Source organism: Mauremys mutica, chromosome 14 (assembly GCF_020497125.1).
Source record: "Mauremys mutica isolate MM-2020 ecotype Southern chromosome 14, ASM2049712v1, whole genome shotgun sequence".
NCBI classification, from domain to species: Eukaryota; Metazoa; Chordata; order Testudines; family Geoemydidae; genus Mauremys; species Mauremys mutica.
This window is the reverse complement of record NC_059085.1, coordinates 19,660,703-19,679,363: the sequence shown is the minus strand read 5'-3', so window position 1 is coordinate 19,679,363 and position 18,661 is coordinate 19,660,703. Positions and strand designations below refer to the sequence as shown.

At 41.0% G+C, this 18,661-nt stretch overlaps 1 protein-coding gene across 2 annotated transcripts in view; it reads left to right on the top strand.

The window, feature by feature from the left end:
- Positions 1–4,542, top strand: part of NKD1 (NKD inhibitor of WNT signaling pathway 1) — a 150,725-nt gene extending 146,183 nt beyond the window's left edge. For both annotated transcript variants that reach the window (XM_044987744.1, XM_044987743.1), the window contains one exon: positions 981–4,542. In XM_044987744.1, coding sequence (XP_044843679.1) covers positions 981–1,555 — 575 coding nt within the window. In that variant the 3' untranslated portion in view covers positions 1,556–4,542. The remainder of the gene's footprint in view (positions 1–980) is intronic.
- Positions 4,543–18,661: the final 14,119 nt, after the last annotated feature.

The window sequence follows — 18,661 nt, the reverse complement described above, 5'->3', positions numbered from 1 at the left end:
AGGTCACCCGCAGAGGTGGGGTCACACAAGCGGAGGCAGGCCCATGCCGTTCCCAGAAGTACTGGAATGTTTTGAATTCTGGGAACATGTGAGTGACCACCCTGCATGAGTCAGGACACAAGGAGGTCAGGATCAGAAGACCAGAACAGGTAAACACCGGAGCAGCAGTCCATGGCAGCGGGAAGCCCAGTTGTACAGCCATCTTCCTGTTCTCTCCTCTGGGCTTCAGCCCTTATTTAAGCCAATCAGGAACTATGGCAGTCACCCAATCAGCATAGAGATGGGGCTTGTGCCTTAGTTCAGGTTCCTGGATCCGTGGTCCCAGCTGCTGTCTGTGAGATTGCCAGGTGGAGGATTGGAGTCTCAACACCCACAGAGCCTGACAGTAAGGCCTTCTTTTAAAAAAAATTTTTCATTGGATAGTATTTAATAATAGGACCGTGACAGGGTCCTCTGGCTCCTGCTTCCGCTTCGGTTCACAAACTGCTCAGAGACCCTTGTGCTGGTCAAACATCCTGTGTAGTTTATTTACACCACCTTCATACTATATACAGCTCTGCTCCAAGTGTCCTAGGGAGTCCCCAGCTCCTGTAACTAGCAGCAAAGGGTAATCTCTCTCCTCCCCCTGTTGCCCGCTTTTCCCCCTTCTACTTCCTTCCTGTGCCTATTTGTAGCCTCTGCCTAATGGCTTAATTGGCCTGCCAGTTCTGTTCCCCCCACAAATTAGGCCCAGCTCTATTTAACCAGCTCCATTCTGCATTGTTTGATTGGAGCTGCCGTGACCAGAGTGCTGGCTCAACCGTTCTTGCCTAGCACTCTGGCACAAGGACTTTTAAAACTTTTCCTAAACAGCTACGGGTATAATTACGTTCACTTCCTGAGGAAAATTCCACTCTGCTGATAAACTTAACCCTGCCAAGTGCATGCTGCTAATTAAAATTTGAAATATTAGATAACTAACTCTGTTTGTTCTTTTCTAGGATCTCCTCCAGCAGCTCAGAAATACGACCCACCAAATAGAGCTGTGAATCAGACTAGATCTCGCTCTCATGAACCTGAAATCTTCCATGCCCATCACAGGAAATCTCAAGTGGTGGACCCCAGCCACATCAATTTGGCTGATGCCTCATATGCCAAGATTGCAGAAATACAACAAAGGCTGCGCAATCAGGACTCAAACAAGCACTTTGTTAGGTCTCCCAAGGTCCAGAGCAAAAACGTAGCCTCTGTTCACCCTGGAAGGGCAGTAAGGAATAAACCTCTTCAAGGTGCATCCATGCCAATGGCTTCCCCAACTGCACGGGTGGGCCAGAATCTTCCTTACCTCCCCATGCAGTCCCAGCAGGCTCACAAGAAACATAAGCAGAGGGCAAAGGAGAATCATCAAATGTGCAAAACCTTCCATTCTCCGGGGACAGTTGTGGAAAAAGAGCAAGTAAGAGACCTGCCCGCAGTCATTTTATATGAAGGCCAAGTTGGACAAATGATCCAGAGACATGAACACCATCACCACCATGAGCATCACCACCACTATCATCACTTCTACCAGACATAAAACCGATCCCACCAACATCTCCAGGAATCCCCCCATATGAAGGAAACGCCTTCCTGTGACTTCAGACTAAGGCATTATTATGATTAATATTATTGTTACTCCATTAATATTCAGCTAGCGTATATTTTAGAAATTATATGAAACCATTGAAACTTACACTATTTATATGTTGTGAAACTGCATAGCTTACTTAACAACTTGTTGATATTGGTTTTTAAGTGGCTAGTAAAACAACAAACAGCCAGAGCTGTGATTTAATGCAGGTCATCAACGCACTTCCTTTACTAGTACTTCCTTCATTGTATTAGAAAAAGATACTTCAAACAACACTGCAGACATCTAGCTTACCAGTCTGCCATATGTCGGCTTATTGCACACAAGCCTTTTATCAGGGGAGCAATGTTCGAAGGTTTGGACTCCAGAAATACTCAGAATAACAGAAAATACAAACAGCTGCTACCTCTAGTATTATTCAAATTTTATTTTCTTTTTATTGATTGTAATGTGCTACAAGGGGATTTTAATATACTGCATTCATGTAGCCTGTTTGTGTTGTACTTTCACTATCTTAATAATTACAAGGAAATATTAGCTATATTTGTCAACAGAGCTACATTTTACAACTGATACTTTCTTTTTGCCTTCAAGGTTCTTTACTGACTCAAGTCCAGTCTGTTAGATATCAAGTAGTATTTAAATATACTTCCTTTTTTCTTTTATTTACTCTCCATTCTGCATTGGGAAACCATCTGAGGGGAAAGAAAAGAGATGGATGTGAACCCTCACTAAACCTTAATGCTTGGGCCATAACTAACATTCATTGTTTTATTTTGTTTTTCATCCACAATTCTTTGTTTTGAGAAAGAATTGGAGGAAAATATACTTCTCGCTTTAAATGTTGGCAAATATACATATATATATATATATATATAAAATATAAATAGATAAATATATATATATCTATACACACACACTCTCAGGTACATTTTCTTGTGTTTTAGAAATCTGTGGTTTGAATATTAACATTATTTTTTTCTTACAACCGTGACTTTTTAGGTATGGTATAAAACACATACCCCATGGCATTTTCTTGGGTGCCTGCGATTTGTGTTTCCCCAGCACCTACAGCTTTGCTCTGCTCCTGTTTTTTTAAAGACAATTCAACATGTAAAGAACGCTGCTCACAGTCATTCTGGCCTCTACCACTCTTTTCATATCAAAGGGCTTCCATTCCACAAAGTAAAATGAGGCAAGACCTATGAGACCATTATCGGCTGCTGAGAAATTTAAAGGTCAAATGCAAATGGGAAAAAGTGTGACAAAAAAAGTCAGTAAATCTGAGTTTTGCTTTCTATGAGGCTCAGATTTGTAGTACATTTGTACAGTGCAGGCAAAAGTGACTAAATAGCCACTGCTCTATTGCTTTTGGAACTAAAAAGTAGAGTTCTGATCACATAGAAATGTAACTGTTCTATCAAACGTATTTGCTTTTGGTTTTAGGTTTCTTTTAATTATTTGTGTGTTTTGTCTACAATGTATAGTGTGAAATGTTACTATCCCACATTTCTAAGGGCCCTTTATGAATAGGGCACGTTTTGTTGCAACTGCAGTCTGGATCAGTTCAAGATGGGAGATTTCCCTGCTGCTGAGCATTAAACCTGTTAGAAGGATACTGTCCTAGGGAAGGACACAGAGACATCGACATTTAAAGAAAACAATTTGGAAAGCCTTGCCTTCTTGTGGAATTGGAGAGGAATCACTGCTTGTGGGTAATTAGTTCCATCTCATGGCTCCCAAAATCAGCAGTTGTTTAGAATTATTGTCCCTTTGAAAAATCTGGTTTATTTTAATTTCTTTTTTAGACGTCGACATTGTGTTCTGTTAAAGCTAGCAAAATGTTTTAAAGTGTGTTTGATCTGTGTGACAACTATACTGTTCTGTTTATTTTAAAATTCCTAAGTCCAAAAATATTTATATGCAGAATTTTCTGTACTGAAAATATGAAACGGCCACAAATTTGGTTAGTTACCACTGAGTTGTTCTAGTGTAAGCCTATTTTGCTGCTTGTGTATCATTCTTTTTCAATGTATATATAATTATGGACTGCAAAAAAAAGGCATTTACATGTCTAGTAGAAGGAATAAGCTTATTTATATTATAGTGTTAACGAAGTCTGATGTATTCAAGTGACTTATGTTATATCGCATGCAAACACACAAGTGTACATTCCATCTGAAAAGGGATGCCATGTTATCTGTTCCTGAGATGTAAGTGATGCTGTTCTCTTTTCAGCAGAATATTTGCCAGCATTCTGCAATGTTAACAAAGGAAATGGTTGATCTTTTTAAAAATACACAGATCATTGCTGGCCAAAATATTTGAAATCTAGAATATATTTAGTATGTTTCATCTGGGGGGGCAGGGGCTTGGGAGAGGAAGGAATGTAGAATGGGCAAGAATTGCTCTAAAACCCAAAGATATTCTGCCAGAAAAGATAACAGCAGTAGTAACAAACTCCCATCTAATCTAAACATGTCCAAAGTTAATATCAATGAAAGTGGACTCTTAAAACAGCGAATCACAATTGACCATGAGCCACAGCTTTGAACTTGATTTATTTTTTGATATCCAAAAGACAAATTCTACCTTGCTTATATTCTGTGAAGTACAAATGAATTTTAATAACATGGCATCCCCACGCTAAAAAATTTGCACCAGCCATGTACAAACATACAGTAGCTAAATACTGTGTTGCATTTGTGTTACGTGCATTAAGTGTGAATAACTGCTCATGTAGCACAGTTTTTTTTCACAGAACCCTAAGTTTCCGTATCTTTTAAAAATGTTTGCTTTTCAGTATTTTGTATAGTAAATATAGATGGTTTTGACTAAATGCTTTATTTATTTAATAGCAAAAACTGTGCCAAGAGAAACTCCTGTTAATTAAAGTTTTACTAGTTCAGAAAATAACTTTCTGGGGGTCTTTTTTTGTGGATTTCAGTGGCACGTTGTGATTGCTGCCAGTGCCTACAGATCAGGGAATCGCACTGATAGAAGGGCTCCCATTACTGTTAATGGGAACAGGGTTGGGCCATAGAGGATGGAGTGTGCATACTTAGGTTTATATTTAAAATATTTAGCCTCAAAGTTCAAATTTCCTACAAATTTCAGGCATGCAAATTCTGAAAACAAAAGCAAAAGAATCTAAGAAGATAGCAAGTCTCATCTTAGTCCATTGAACGCCTGTTGATTTTAATGTGACCAAGATTTCACGCCAAGAGTATTGGGATTAGAATCTCCACTATGCAGACAAATCTTTTCAGTTTCTACTTTTCTGATTCCTTCTTTTGATGGTTTTGGGAGTGATTAATAATTTTAAATTAAATGTATAGGAAAACCAGGCCCATAATTTTATTAAGAACAATAATAGCGCTAAGAACTTCATTGGAGCATTTCATCAGAGGTTCTCAAAGTGCATCCAAACATCTTACAGTCACAAACAAACATAAGGCCAAATTCTTCCCTCAGATGCTGATGTACAGCTCTCGCTGGCATGCTGGCAGAGCGGACCCTTTAGGGAAAAAAATGAACAGGAAACCACATAATCTTTGACCTCTGTGTCAGCCTTGCTACTTTAATGATCGCTAGTGAAGGGTACAGCAGGATGTTAATAGAAAAAAATTCTGAACAAAACCAAAAGATTTTCTGGTCACTTTAAGAAATGTCCATTGCTGGAAATTAAATAGTGTATGCCTCATAGTGGAGATGCAGAGACAAAGATGATAATTTTGACACATTTTAATGTTAAGACATAGGTAACCCTTTTACTCAAGAACTTGTCTATTGCCATGCACACACAGTAAATGTCTAATATGATCCACATGCACCTCACTGGTTTATTGAGAGCCAGATTTCATCCACTGTTCCAAATGAATGAGGAAGTGACATCACCGTGGCTTTGTCTACACTGGGAAAATGCATTGTTAGAAAACATGTTAAGTAACATGATATTAAAATGATTTAGTGCATAGTGTAGACACACATAGTCAGAAATGTGCTAGTTGGTCATGGTTAACCCAAAGGGAGTCTCTAGAGTTAATGAAGACCAAAAGTTACGTTTTCATGTCTACACTGGATGCTAAGTCATATTTAACATCAAGTTAGCTAACGCACATTCTAATATTATGCAATATTCCAGTATAGACATGGCTGGGGATTTCTGATGGGTAGAATAGGGCCCTTTGAGTTTATACACTTATTGCTAGTAAAACTGACCACTTTCCTTGTGGGGAGGAGAGGGTCCTTAGAGTGCACCCAAACACAAACCGGTTTGAAAATCCCTTACATAAAAGCAACATGGAGAAAAAACAAATTGAATTTACTTTCTAGGATAAGATTTCCCAGCTTCTCCATTGCTGCTATTTACAACACCCAGGCTTGATTTATCATGTGATGATTTCTTTTTCTCTGCAGAATTTGACTGCCGATGAATTAATCTGACTTGGAAAGGGTATCTGTGTTTTTCTGCTTTGCATACCTGGCTTAGGTGGTCAGGGAATTGGAGCTAAACTTTAGACTGGATATGTGGAATAACTAAATTGATATTTGTGCAGTAGGTATTAAATTGTATGTCGTGTGTGGTTTGGATCATGGTTATTAAATAACATTGTTAATCATGTTCTAATCTTTTTATATTTCCAGCTAATTCATTTCTACTGAACTAAATAATGGTGATTATTTTCATTTATTTGTTTTAGATCAAAAGGATTTATGAGATACATGGATGGATTATTGTCCAGGGCTAGGAAGAGAGATTGGGAAGCAGTGCATAGGGAGATCTTAGAGGGAACAAGAGTAGAAATTAACCAGAGGTGGGGAAAAGATGGAAGAAAAGGAAAGTATTGTCTGAAGACTGTTGAATCCACAGTACCTTATTGAACGTTGTACAATGTGAATGGCTCATAGTTATAATAATACCTAAGTCTTGCATAGCATTTTTCATCAGTTGATCTCAAAGCACTTTACGAAGGTGCTCAGTATCATTATCCCCAGTTTATATAAGGGGAAACAGAGGCACAGAGCATGGCAGTGACTTGTGCAAAGTCACGCAGCCAGCCAGTGGCAGAGCTGGAAATTGAACTCGCGTCTTCTGAGTCTCAAACCAGTGCCTAATCCACATGGGATTTTTAGCAGAGGATGTGTTTCAACAAGTCTTTTGCAAACTTCTGTCTGAATAGCAGCCCCAATACCTGGCAAACTCCTTATAAAGATGTGCACGGTCATCTCACAAAGGGGAGCAGGATGTAGATGCCTATCTCCTGATATATTAAAGTGATGAGCACTGGCCACTCCCATTGCAGCTAGGAGCTGTGGTGTGCTCAGCACTTCTGGAAATCAGGCCATTTCAGAGCATATTTATAACCTATCATAGGAAATACCAGTCTGGATCAGACCCATAGCCTGTCTTTTCTGGTGCCCTGTTTCTGCTGTTAGGAAGTAACAGATGTTTCAAACAAACAACAACAGTGCCGTGTGGTTTGACTAACTTGGACAAGCATTAGTATGACAATGTCAGACATGCTGCTAATGTGGTGCCTTTTGACTGCTGCATTGTGTAACATGCTTGTAAAGGGTGTTTTGTATCACTGCTCTAGTGCCTAGTCCACAGAGAGGCAAACAGCTACTAGTAGTGCTAGCTACTAGATGTGCTTTGATGATTATAGTCCTTGTTTCAAATCTGCCTGACAACTGAGGCTACAGGGGGTTACAGTTGCATGTCACTCCCATTATTTATTTATTTTATTCATAAAAAATACAACACACTAAACCTTGGTCAATTTTCTAATCAAATACTCACCAGGCAATTTGAGCCCAAATTTATCCTCAGCTACATCTATGTAGTTTCAATGGAGCCAAGAGGAATCCTTCCATGCATCAGAAGGCAGATTTTTACTCTTAAAATGCAGTTTGCCAATGCAACTGGTAACTTTCTCTTGTACTAATTTCTGCTAAACGTTTGCCAAACTTGTTTTTTGGTTCACAAATTTAAAAAGTCAAATAAAACTTTGGAGATTCAAACGCATGTTGGAGCTTTTATTTTCTCTGCCCATGTCAGTGTTATGTGAAAGGCTGGATTTTCCACGGTCCTTCCACTGATCTCAGCAAAGTGACTTTGGAGTGAGTGTTTATAGTTCCTCATTTGCTTGTCCACAGGGTTGGACTGTTGATAGACGCATCAAGTGCCACTTGAGCTTGTTAACCGACAGGACTTGTAATGCAAGCTCAAGAAAGATAAATGGTGAAATGTTCTAGTGCTTAGCTCTAAAGCAGTGGTTCTCAAACTTTTGTATTGGTGACCCCTTTCAAGCAGCAAGCCTCTGAGTGCGACCTCCCTTATAACTTTAAAAAAAACCCATTTTTTTATATTTAACACTATTATAAATGCTGGAGGCAAAGCAGGGTTTGGGGTGGAGGCTGACAGCTCTTGACCCCCACGTAATAATCTCGTGACCTCCTGAGGGGTCACGATCCCAAGTTTGAGAACCCCTGCTCTAAAGTAAGATGTTGGCCCGTGTTGATTGTTATGGTCATGGGACTGTGCTCTATATTTGCCTCCTATAGGTACTTATAATGCACCCATTGCCATGGTATCCTAGAGCTATTTACTCCACTGGGGCTCAAAAATGCTGTATTAGCTCAGCCAGTTAGTTTTCAAACACAGAACATTACAACATACTGAAAGTTTCACTAGAAATCCGGGCTATGAAAACCGTAATACTTCAGACTCCAGGGAATTTATTCCCTCCCCCTACTAGGCATGGAACAGAGCGAAAGCTCCATAAAACTGGCCCAACCTTCCACCAAGCACAGAAATGAAGGGAAGCACAAAAGGAAAGCAGAAGTGGCAGTGAGTGCTCCATGTTCCTGCTATTTTATAACTTTGGCAGGAAGTGGTTTTGAAATGTAATTACCTTAAACAAAGGGACACAACTTTTTCCCTCTTAGTGTGCCAGCCCTGGGCCCAGTCCTCCTAGGACTCTGCACATGTGACTTCATGGGAGTCTTATGCCTCTGCTGGACCAGATTCTCAGCAGGTGTAAATGGAGCTAATATCAGTTTATACCAGCTGAGAACCTGGGCCCTGGAGTGCTTACAGAGCACTGCTAATCAGGGGAAAGGTTTCTCTAGCAAATGACTCTTCTGGATCCAACAAAATGATGCTAAGAATCAGTTATAAGCTTGACAGCTCAGCTGTCTTAAAAAAAAAATGGAGTAGGAGTGATCAGGCTCCAATGTTCCAGTTTATGGATTGACTTGTCCTCGCTACATGTCTGTCTGTAGGTTTTTATACCATTTCTGTGCTATCTGAGCACTGAATAATATTCTGTTTTCCTTTCCGTTTGTGGCTAGGCTAGGAGCGTGGTGAGTAGGGGATGTGCAGAATCAGTGCTCACCCTGGCCAGCACAGTCCAAGTTGGTATTAATATTTCATTGTATCTAGTTGTTCATCTGTAAATCTGTATGAAGCAACATAACTGCCATTCATTTAAAAAAATGCCAATTTTTGTTGCTAGCATCTTTACGGAACACCTTGATTTCCCATCTACTGATCCTGGCTACGCAGTGAACTATCTTGGGAGCATTTGACTTTCTTTTCAGAGTTTTGGTCACCTTAGCGCCTGAAGCAAATTTTCAAAGTGGCATAAATGTTAATTAGTCTTTTCAGATACATCAGTGTTGCTGATGTGAAAACTTGAAGCCATAGCACTCCATAATACGCAGAAAGGTCACATGGAAGCACTCAGTGCATACTATGCCACTAATAATTACGGACAAGCTTGTGTGTTTTCAGGATGTGTATTTTGTTTTGTTTCCTTCTTCTAGTCTTTGTCCATGTAGATCTCACTTACAGTGTGGGTGCACCTCATGCATACCAGAGTGGAATCTTTCCATCAGCTGCCGTCATTGGGACTATGGCTGCACTTGACTATCCTTGTTTCCCCCTCACCCTCATATAGGGCAGAGCAACGCCGTTGGACACTGCTGGCCTCAAGAGTCTGCTCAGAGTGCAGATCTGCTCTGTGTGCACGATGGTTGGGCTCCCCGCAGAAATTAGATTGAGGAACCACAAATACTGTAAACTAAGTAACCGGTTTTTTTCTTTCAATGAGGCAGTCAGCTCAACTACTTCTTTGAATGCCAGAGTGCTGTGTTTTTGTGAATGTTTGCAACATGGAAACAAAACAAACTCCTCTCACTCAGTAAAGGATTAGAGCCCAAACTGTGCTTCCATCCCTTTAGTTGGTGAAAGGAAACATTTAGAAAGATATCGTCACTCTGAAAGGAATTCGAACAAGACAGCTTTGGTATTCACTCTCTGCTGTGCCCTTTCATGGGTTTAAAATCCACTTATCTGAAAGTGTGCAGTTACGTTTTGTCCTTTTTTCATCATTTAAATGCATCTTCTTGATCTAGAGAAATAAAAGCAATTAAAAAAATTAGAGATTTTGTTTTTATATGTGCTGCCAAGTTTGATACTGCAAAGTAACTGCTGAATTGGCACAAGCAGTTTGAGAGAGCCAGCAGATTTAGGAAGGAAGAAGATAAACCTTATTATGTTTCTTTGCCAAAGGAGAAAAGAAACGATATTGACTTAAATGTGGGAAATTTAAAAGGGGCCATATGTTCTCACTTTGTGCTTTGTTTCTAATAGATAGACAGAAATCTTTGAAGTGTGGATTGGCACAGTAGGGTGCATGCTTCTGTAGAGAAAAGATGCTAAATGGAGAGGATGTGAGAGGGCACATGAAACTCTATTAGCCATGCAACAGCAAAGAGAGAGAGGCAAATCCAATGATAATGTACATCTGTTTCAGGGAATTTATAAGCTTTGAACATTTTTTATGTGCAGATAAGTGGATCCTTTTCTTACCATAACGTAGAACTTCAAAGCAGATTGTGTGGATAATGCAAATTGCTGAAATATGAGATTTTCCTACAAAGAGGTTTCCAAAAAAGAAAAAAAAAAGGAGGGGGGAAGAATTAAGGCTAATTGATGCCACAGTCTTTTATGTACAGTGTAAAAACTCGACAAAAATTGATTTTTATGAAATAAGAAATTGATGGAAAAACATTCAAGGTTGCCATTTGCATGCAAGGTCTCTAGTTTGAAACTGAGGTTCTGTGACTTAAACGTTTGTCTCTGATATCACTGAAGCAATATTGTAACATAAATTAAGATATGTTGCCAAGCTGTAATTGTATCAAAGTCTGCCATGTTGTAGGACTGTAAAAACCATGAGTACGACATGACATGCTGTACCCGAGGTTAATGTCACTGTCAAAGAAGGGGATCCGGGATTAAATTTTCTAGGTATAGATAAAAATCAGTTATGATGCACAAAGACTAATGGAGGAGGTGGGGGTTGGAGGACATTGCTATGGTAAATACTGGGGGAGTATTACCCTGCGGAATCATACCTGCTGGGAAGAATAAGGTGCTCAATGCATCTTAGGGGTATTGATCGAATTGGGAATGTTAACAGCATTCAGCTCCTGGAAATGATGCTCCAGAAGAAAGCTCAATTTTAAAAGAAATAACATGAGCAGAGGGCTTTCCGAAAAATTCTTGTGGTGTCTCACCCATTATTTGCATGTAACATCCAGAGACATGGCCCCTGCTAAGAGTGCCTTGCAATAGCACCTAGGAACAAAGTGTTTTGGATGAACATAGGCTGAATGGTGGGTTGCAGTTGTGCTTCAGCCACTTGGCACTGAAAATGGCCAGGTTCTAGTCATAAGTCCCCCTGTTGGCATACAATCAGCAGAGCCCGCTCCTGCACTGATTTCCTTTCTCCCTTCCCCCACCCCACTCACTTCCAGTGAAAGGGTATGCAGGAGCGGGGAGGTGATATGTCAGGGATGGGGAAGGTATGTGGCAGGACACTGCTCTGCTGAGCCGCAACTGTCTTAAATCAGAGCAGCCTAGGGGCTGCTCTAACTCTTGCCAGATCCAGCTGGCACAAAATCAGGGACCGCTGTTTGGGTTCCTGATGGTACCGAGACGATGCAGGGGAGAATAAAGTCCAAAGAGACTGTCTTTTAAGCCATTTGTGCCTACTTCATTTAAGGGATCATAGTTATTGAAGAGTAACTTGAATTTCACCCAGGCGTGGGTAAAAAGCCAGGGCAGAGGAAATCATGATAGCAATACTCTCTCTGGACCACCTCACTCAGAAGGCAGGCAGCTGCATCATACATTAGCTGGGGCTGCTGTATGACTTTTACAGTTAAGCACAAGGTAGAGCAATAGACGAGTATAGGAGTTAAAACAGAGTTTCCCAAGGTGATGTCCACATCCAAGAGGAAAAGGCATAATTGGATGTAATGCTTCAATGCCTTATTGTTACTGTATTCATCAAAGGAAAATACAAAGTAAAAAAAGGGGCTTATCTTGCCATTGGACTATTACTGTCAGCTTCCCAATGCAGCAAAGGATGAATTAAACAAAAGTGTCTATTTGGATAAAAGAACTTCCATTGCTTACAGCCAACTCTGCGGAGCTTGGGATCCATATACGTCTTTCCTATGAATTTTAGTCTCTTCTGGAGACTGGCTGCAGATGCAGTGGATGAGGGGATATAGCCCAAGATTGACACTACAGACACTGTTCTTGGAGTGTAACAATGACTGCTAGTTGGGGATAAGGTCTGAACTCAGCAAGGTGTTTTGCACAGGAGGTGGTTTTATCCAGCCGGTAAGAAGATCCCCTTGGAGCTGATGATGGAATCAGCAATCGTTATGGAGAAGTGCTAGGACTGTTTGATTGCTACAAGATTCCACTGTTCTCCTATGTTTGCATCACAACATTTTTCATTCTAGTTTTTCTTAATTATTTTTAGTATTCGTAGCAAATCCAGTGAATTGCGAAAGCACTAGATTGATTGTCCAGGAGAATGTTGGTTTTTTTGTCCAAAAGAGCACAGGTAGCTGCAATGCAGTCTGTTCCATCCCAACCTAAGAGTGACGTTAAGTGACGGTTGAGAGGTTAGTTCATTCTTTATGTCTCATGGCCTTTTGGAAGAGGCTCCCAAAGGTGGGGCCAATAGGATCGATGTTCATGGGGTTTTGTTGTGTGGGGCAGAACTCCTGTGAGGAAAATGCCCCACTCACATCCTGCAGGCCAACAGCCATCACAGAATAACTGCTTTCAGGCACTACTGACCTGCAATGCATTTTAATCAGTGTATTAGGCTTTGTCTATTATATCCTTTTTTTGCGGGAGAGTGAGGGGGAATCTCCCAACATTATGTTTCTCTCAGTGTGACAACTAGTGATCACAGGACACAGGTGGCCCTGAGCAGTGGTTTAAGTGCCCTGTCTACATTGACACTCCCATTGTTGCTAACATGGGTGGAGCTACATCCTGGTTTTTTTTTTTGCCTTCTTCTGCTGCATGAGGCATGGGTCACTTGCAGGTTTAAACTAGTGCAAATGGTGGATTATCTGTAACTTGGAAGTCTTTTTGATGTAGGAACTTTACACTTCTCAAGCACTAAGGGGGTTGGAAAACCGCCCCCGAATTTAGAGCGGCTGAAGTGGTTCCCCCCCCACCCACACTCGATCAGGAGACACACAGATTAAGCGCCGACTAGGTGTTTACCACTGGAACACGCAGTGCATAGAGCACCAATCAGGGGAGGGGACGAGGAGTTGGATTGGGGTTGCACATGCGCATAATAGAATGATTTATGTAACCATTATAATAAAAGGACGTGGAAACCCCCCGCTTGGGGCGCTCCATCGGACTAGACTGACGGACTTGGCTTCATTTATTGCTACATTTTAGTTTATGATTTGAGGCCTTCAGTGACTCAGCCAGAATGTAGGGCTCTATTACAGGAGTGGGTAGATGAGGTTCTTCAGCCTGCAATGTGCAGGAGATCAGACTAAATGATCATGATCAGTGGTGTGCAACCTGTGGCCCATCAGGGTAATCCGTTGGCAGCCCGTGAGACAGTTTGTTTACATTTGCATGGCCGCTCGCAGCTCCCAGTGGCCGTGGTTCGCCGTTCCCGGCCATGGGAGCTGCGGGAAGCAGCGACCAGCATATCCCTATGGCCTGTGCCGCTTCCCGCAGCTCCCATTGGCCGGGAATGGTGAAACCGCAGCCACTGGGAGCTGTGGGTGGCCGTGCAAATGTAAATAAACTGGCAGCCTGCCAGTGTATTACCCTGATGGGTCACGTGCGGCCCACAGGTTGCCCATAACTGATCATGGTGGTTCCTTCTCCTTAAAATCTATGAGTATGTAACAATAGAAATTTTTTTAGAAAAAATTCTATTATAGGCCAAAGGCTCAGTGTCTAATTGCCATAAAAAGGGGAAAGTGTCTCAGTGCCCAGATTTTCCTTACCTCTGATGGGCAGTAACATGGATGTGAATTTTCTTTTGATACTACATACCACTTCATGCGCATGTGTAAAATAGCAGCATGTTATGACTTATTCGTCCAGCTGGTTCTTTCGTTTTATTTGTCATCCATGAAAATGAAACAATGTGAAATGGATTGGAATCTGGGAGTGTTGATTAATTGCCCTTTGAGGGAAAAAAATCATCATACCAGTTGTCTGGGCTGGAGAAGTGGTTATATTGGGCTTCAGCCGCATGTCCACAACAACACTGACCAAACCACTTCATGGGCAGCAAGGTTTTAATTGCACAAGTCTGGTTTTGTAGCAGTCTAACTTGGCACATCTCTACACTCAAGGCTAGATTCACAAAGAAACTTGGACATGGTTATAGTGGGTGGCAACAGCGGCTGAGGATCTCCTTCATAGCTTTTAGCCCAATGGTTGAGGGACTCACCTGGGATGAAGGAGATTCACAATTCAGGTCCCACTCCACATGTCCGGGAGAAGAGATTTGAACTGGGTTCTGCTACTTCTCAGGTGTGTGCTGTAACCACTGGACTCTAAGATATTCTGATGCAGAATGCCCTCAATCTCTCCTGTTGAAGCTGTTCCACTGTGACTAATTAAAGAATCATTGGGTCAGAGAGAGAGTGAGTGAGTGAGCAAGTATGAAAATGATGCTTCAGCCAGGTGATTTGAGCACTCACCCTGGAGGTGGGAGACCCAGGATCAAGTCACTCTGCTGCAGAGCTTTTTAAAATTATTAATCCACAGTGGAACAACTTCAACAGGGGAGGTTTAGAGCCCTCCCCCAACTCCCAACATAATATATACTCTAGACCAGTGGTCAGAACACTCATCTGAGCAGTAGCAGAGCCCAGTTCAAATCCCTTCTGCCCCTCCGAGAGAGCGGGGTGGGACTTGAGTTGGGGGTCTCCTATATCATAGATAAGTACCCTAACCACTAGGCTGAAAGTTACAAAGCTGCTTCTTCCCCACCCATTTTGGTAGACAAGCTCTAAGCAAAAAATACAGGCACCTGGAGAACTTTTACTGCAAAAACTTAGATGCTGAGCAAATTTAGGCACTGACTGGGTTTGATGGCAGCTGAGCAGAGGTTTTGTCAGTGCTGTGGGGGGTGGCAATTATGGGATTTAGGTGCCTAAAGCCTTTTGTGAATCTAACCTACAATGTCTCTCTGAAGCAGCAAAGAAAGATGGAAAATGGGAGGCATAGAAACAATAGATTACATCACCTCAAAATCATTGAGTTTTTCTTTCTACAGTGTTGTAACCTTGATAATTCACAGACATCTGAATGAGTAACTGGAAGAAGCAGCCAAGAGTCTATTAATTCTGTGCTCTGGGATCCTTAGTCATGGAAGACTCATGGAAAACTGGTCTTTACCGTAAGCAGAAGATTCTTCTACTTATGACACTAGGAAGTGGACTGAGTTCACAATGAAATGGTGTAATTCGGTTTTGTGGACAAGATAGTAGCACTTCACTAGGCAAGATACAGTCCTCCCAAAACTTTCTTTGAAGAAAAACAAGGATGCTATGCCAGCCTGAATAAAAAACAGAAATATATCTAAGAGATGGCAGTGCTGTCTGTAAGGCAAGTATTTCTAAACAGAAAGAATTAATGACGGCTAATATGTGATTAAAGTTCACTACACCTCTTATTGCATTGGACTAATAGTGAAGCAGCCATCCTAAAAACCAATTTATCACTGCCCAACCAGTCTTAATCCGCGGTACTCCTGAGGCTTGCAATACAATGACAAGAGGCTACTATGATGGTATGAGAGGGTTAATTTAAAGCAAGCTTAACCTCATCCATTTACTAAAGTAAAGCCCCAACAGCATGAAGAAGGCACAAGGCAATGATATCGAAAGGAACAGCTGCATGTCATCAGAGTAAAGCTAGACATTTAAGGCATATGTGCTAATTAGGTTCCCAAGTTGCAGCCTATAGACCAAGCAGAACAGTGCTTTCTGCTTTTTGATCAACTCCATTTCTATCACTTTGATCAAAATAGCCAGCTGATTGGTCTATCCCTATAGTTCCAGAGGATCTTTCACACCTTGCATCAGTGATATGTGTCAATCCCACTATCATTACATTCTATGTCCGTTTTAGTTATATTAACTAGAGCTGGTTGAAAATGTGAATGTTTCAGGGTTTGTTTGTTTTTTGCTGGTTTATAGACTGATCAAAATTTTTCAAAAATTTGACATTTTAACCAAACAGTGTTTTCACACACATTTTTCTGCATTTTTCAACCAACGCTAATATCTGATGGTCAGAAATTCCACCAAAAAGCAGAAACAAATTTGCATTACCTGACTATTGACATGAACCTTGGTTGGTCTTTTTTTATTCAATGTTTTTCTAAAATTTGTTTCTTTGTTTTAGGGCCCAGTCTAACTTGTATTGACATTATTGGCACTTACTAAGTCAAACTCTTGTGCCAGATTGCTTCTGCACAGGTTCATGTCTCACAAGCAAGGCGATGCTAGCCTGTGGTGGACGTGAGCAAGAATCACCCTTCCTTTTCACAGTCTTGCGCGGAAAAAAATCACCACAGGCTGAGACCAATTTGATCATTTGAAACCAGTTGAAACCATTTTCAGTGTGATGGTTCAAAGAATATTGTTAGTAACAAAGGAATGGGCAGGGGGAAAATGATTATTTAAACCTTGACAGTGTCCCACTTTAAATCTGGAGTCTGTAGGAAGTGACCTGGCTGGTAGGGAATGTTATGCCATAACACTGGTAAAATGGATATTACATTTTTAAATCTCTACTATTTGTCTAACTGGTATTTAAAAAAAAATCTGCTTATCAAAGCACCCAGTCTAAATGCTCATTTTTCACTTGTAATATCATGGGCCTAGTTTTAACATTGCAATTCTCAGTGATGACTGCCAAACTTCCCTCAAGAGAGTTATAAACCCAGAGAGCAGCATCTGTGTGCATGAGAGATTTGACAACCTATATGCCAGCATCCATTTTTCTGACTTACAGAGTTGATTGTCATGTCCTCTGCTGTCTGGCCATTAATTGAAGTTAATGGAAGTATTATTTTTTACAGTAAGAGCATAAATTACTCATGCATTTTATCATGATTGTAGTGAGACTCAAATCTCTTCTGATAGATAGTTAGACCCAGTTTAATCTTGTCAGTATAATTTTGTTTGATATAGTACACACCAATTACCAGTAAGTCTGCCAGTTTTCATTTGCAGTCTCTTGTCTTTCTTTCAGTTTATGGCTGGAGTTCACATTTTTAGTTTCTGTTTGCAAGAGTGTTACTGAGCTCAACTTTTCTCTCTTCATCCAACTACTTCAATGCAAAAAATATTATTGGGGGAAAAAAAACAAGAAAAGAGAAAATGACCATCCTGACATGTCCCTGGGCCTTGCACATTTCTAGTAACTGATTCTTATTTCAGAGACTCTGGAAATTTTTTAGAGGGAGGGGGGTTGAATCATTGGTGTACAATGTTTGGTATGGATCACTATGGGATCAGTGACCCAAACTTTCCTTAGCTAGGAGTTCTAAATAGCCGGAGATCAGCTGATTGGGGGTTTCTTGGTAATTAATTTATGAAATTCCCAGAGGACAGGAAGACACAAAGATCTGAAAGCTGTAATAAATAAGAATCACCAAAGTGTATTGTAGCAGGGGTCAGTCTAGTCCCATGACCTGTTTTTGACAGTGGTCAGCACAAAATGCCTTTGAAGAAGCTGTTTGTAGTTGAGGAAGCTGTAAGAAGCCCTGTATCAGGCAGCTGTAGAACAAGTTGCTGTTGGGGAAAGATTCTTCATAACCCCCATTAGTCAGAGAATGGCTTATACATTGGATCATAAACGCTGATTGTATCCTTTCCAAAACTCATCATTTTGTGTTGATGTGACGATGAGTGTGTGTGTGTGTGTGTGTACACATGTATGCTGTTGCCTGGCTGCTTGTTGATTCCTGTTTGTTGCTTGATACCTGCCATTTGAACTGTTGTTATGTTTTGTTCAGACTGTTGCTGACTTAACTGGTTCATGGCTATTACATGTTTTGATCAACCTTTGTGTCTTGCTTCAATTTCCTTGCTGTTCTGGGACACATCAGAACATAACAATTATGTTTTATTTTGCTTTTAATTTATTTTATTTCATTTAATTGTAATCCTTATTCGTGTAACTCTGGATGTTTTTGTTATCCATGTATATGACCAGTAAAGTGTTGTAATCTATTTAACAAGTGACACTGAGAATTTCAGAGTAGTTGTAGCTGTATCAGTCTCAGGATATTTCAGTAAAAGATACAAGCCTTATGGAAATGTTTGTGGTCTGTGCTGTGACAAGGTATACCTGGCCTTTGCAGTTCCTTATAGGAGGCCCCGTGGTCCTTCTACACTCTGCCTCAGGAAGCAGCAATGTGGGAGGACTGGAGGAGTAAAATCTGGGTCCTCCAGGCCTGCCCAGAAAGGCTTCTCCATAGCAGCCATCTTGGAAACTGCAGAGACCTTATCCTCCAAGCCCTAGGGACAGCCAGTGACAGCCAATCAGAGTGCAGCAGGCTCAGATAAAAGGAGCTGGTCAGTTCCGGGCTGGGACCAGAGGTGTGAAAAAGGATGCCTCTCCGTGGCCAAAGGAGCCTGACCATTAGACAGAGATTATGGCTGCCTGAATTT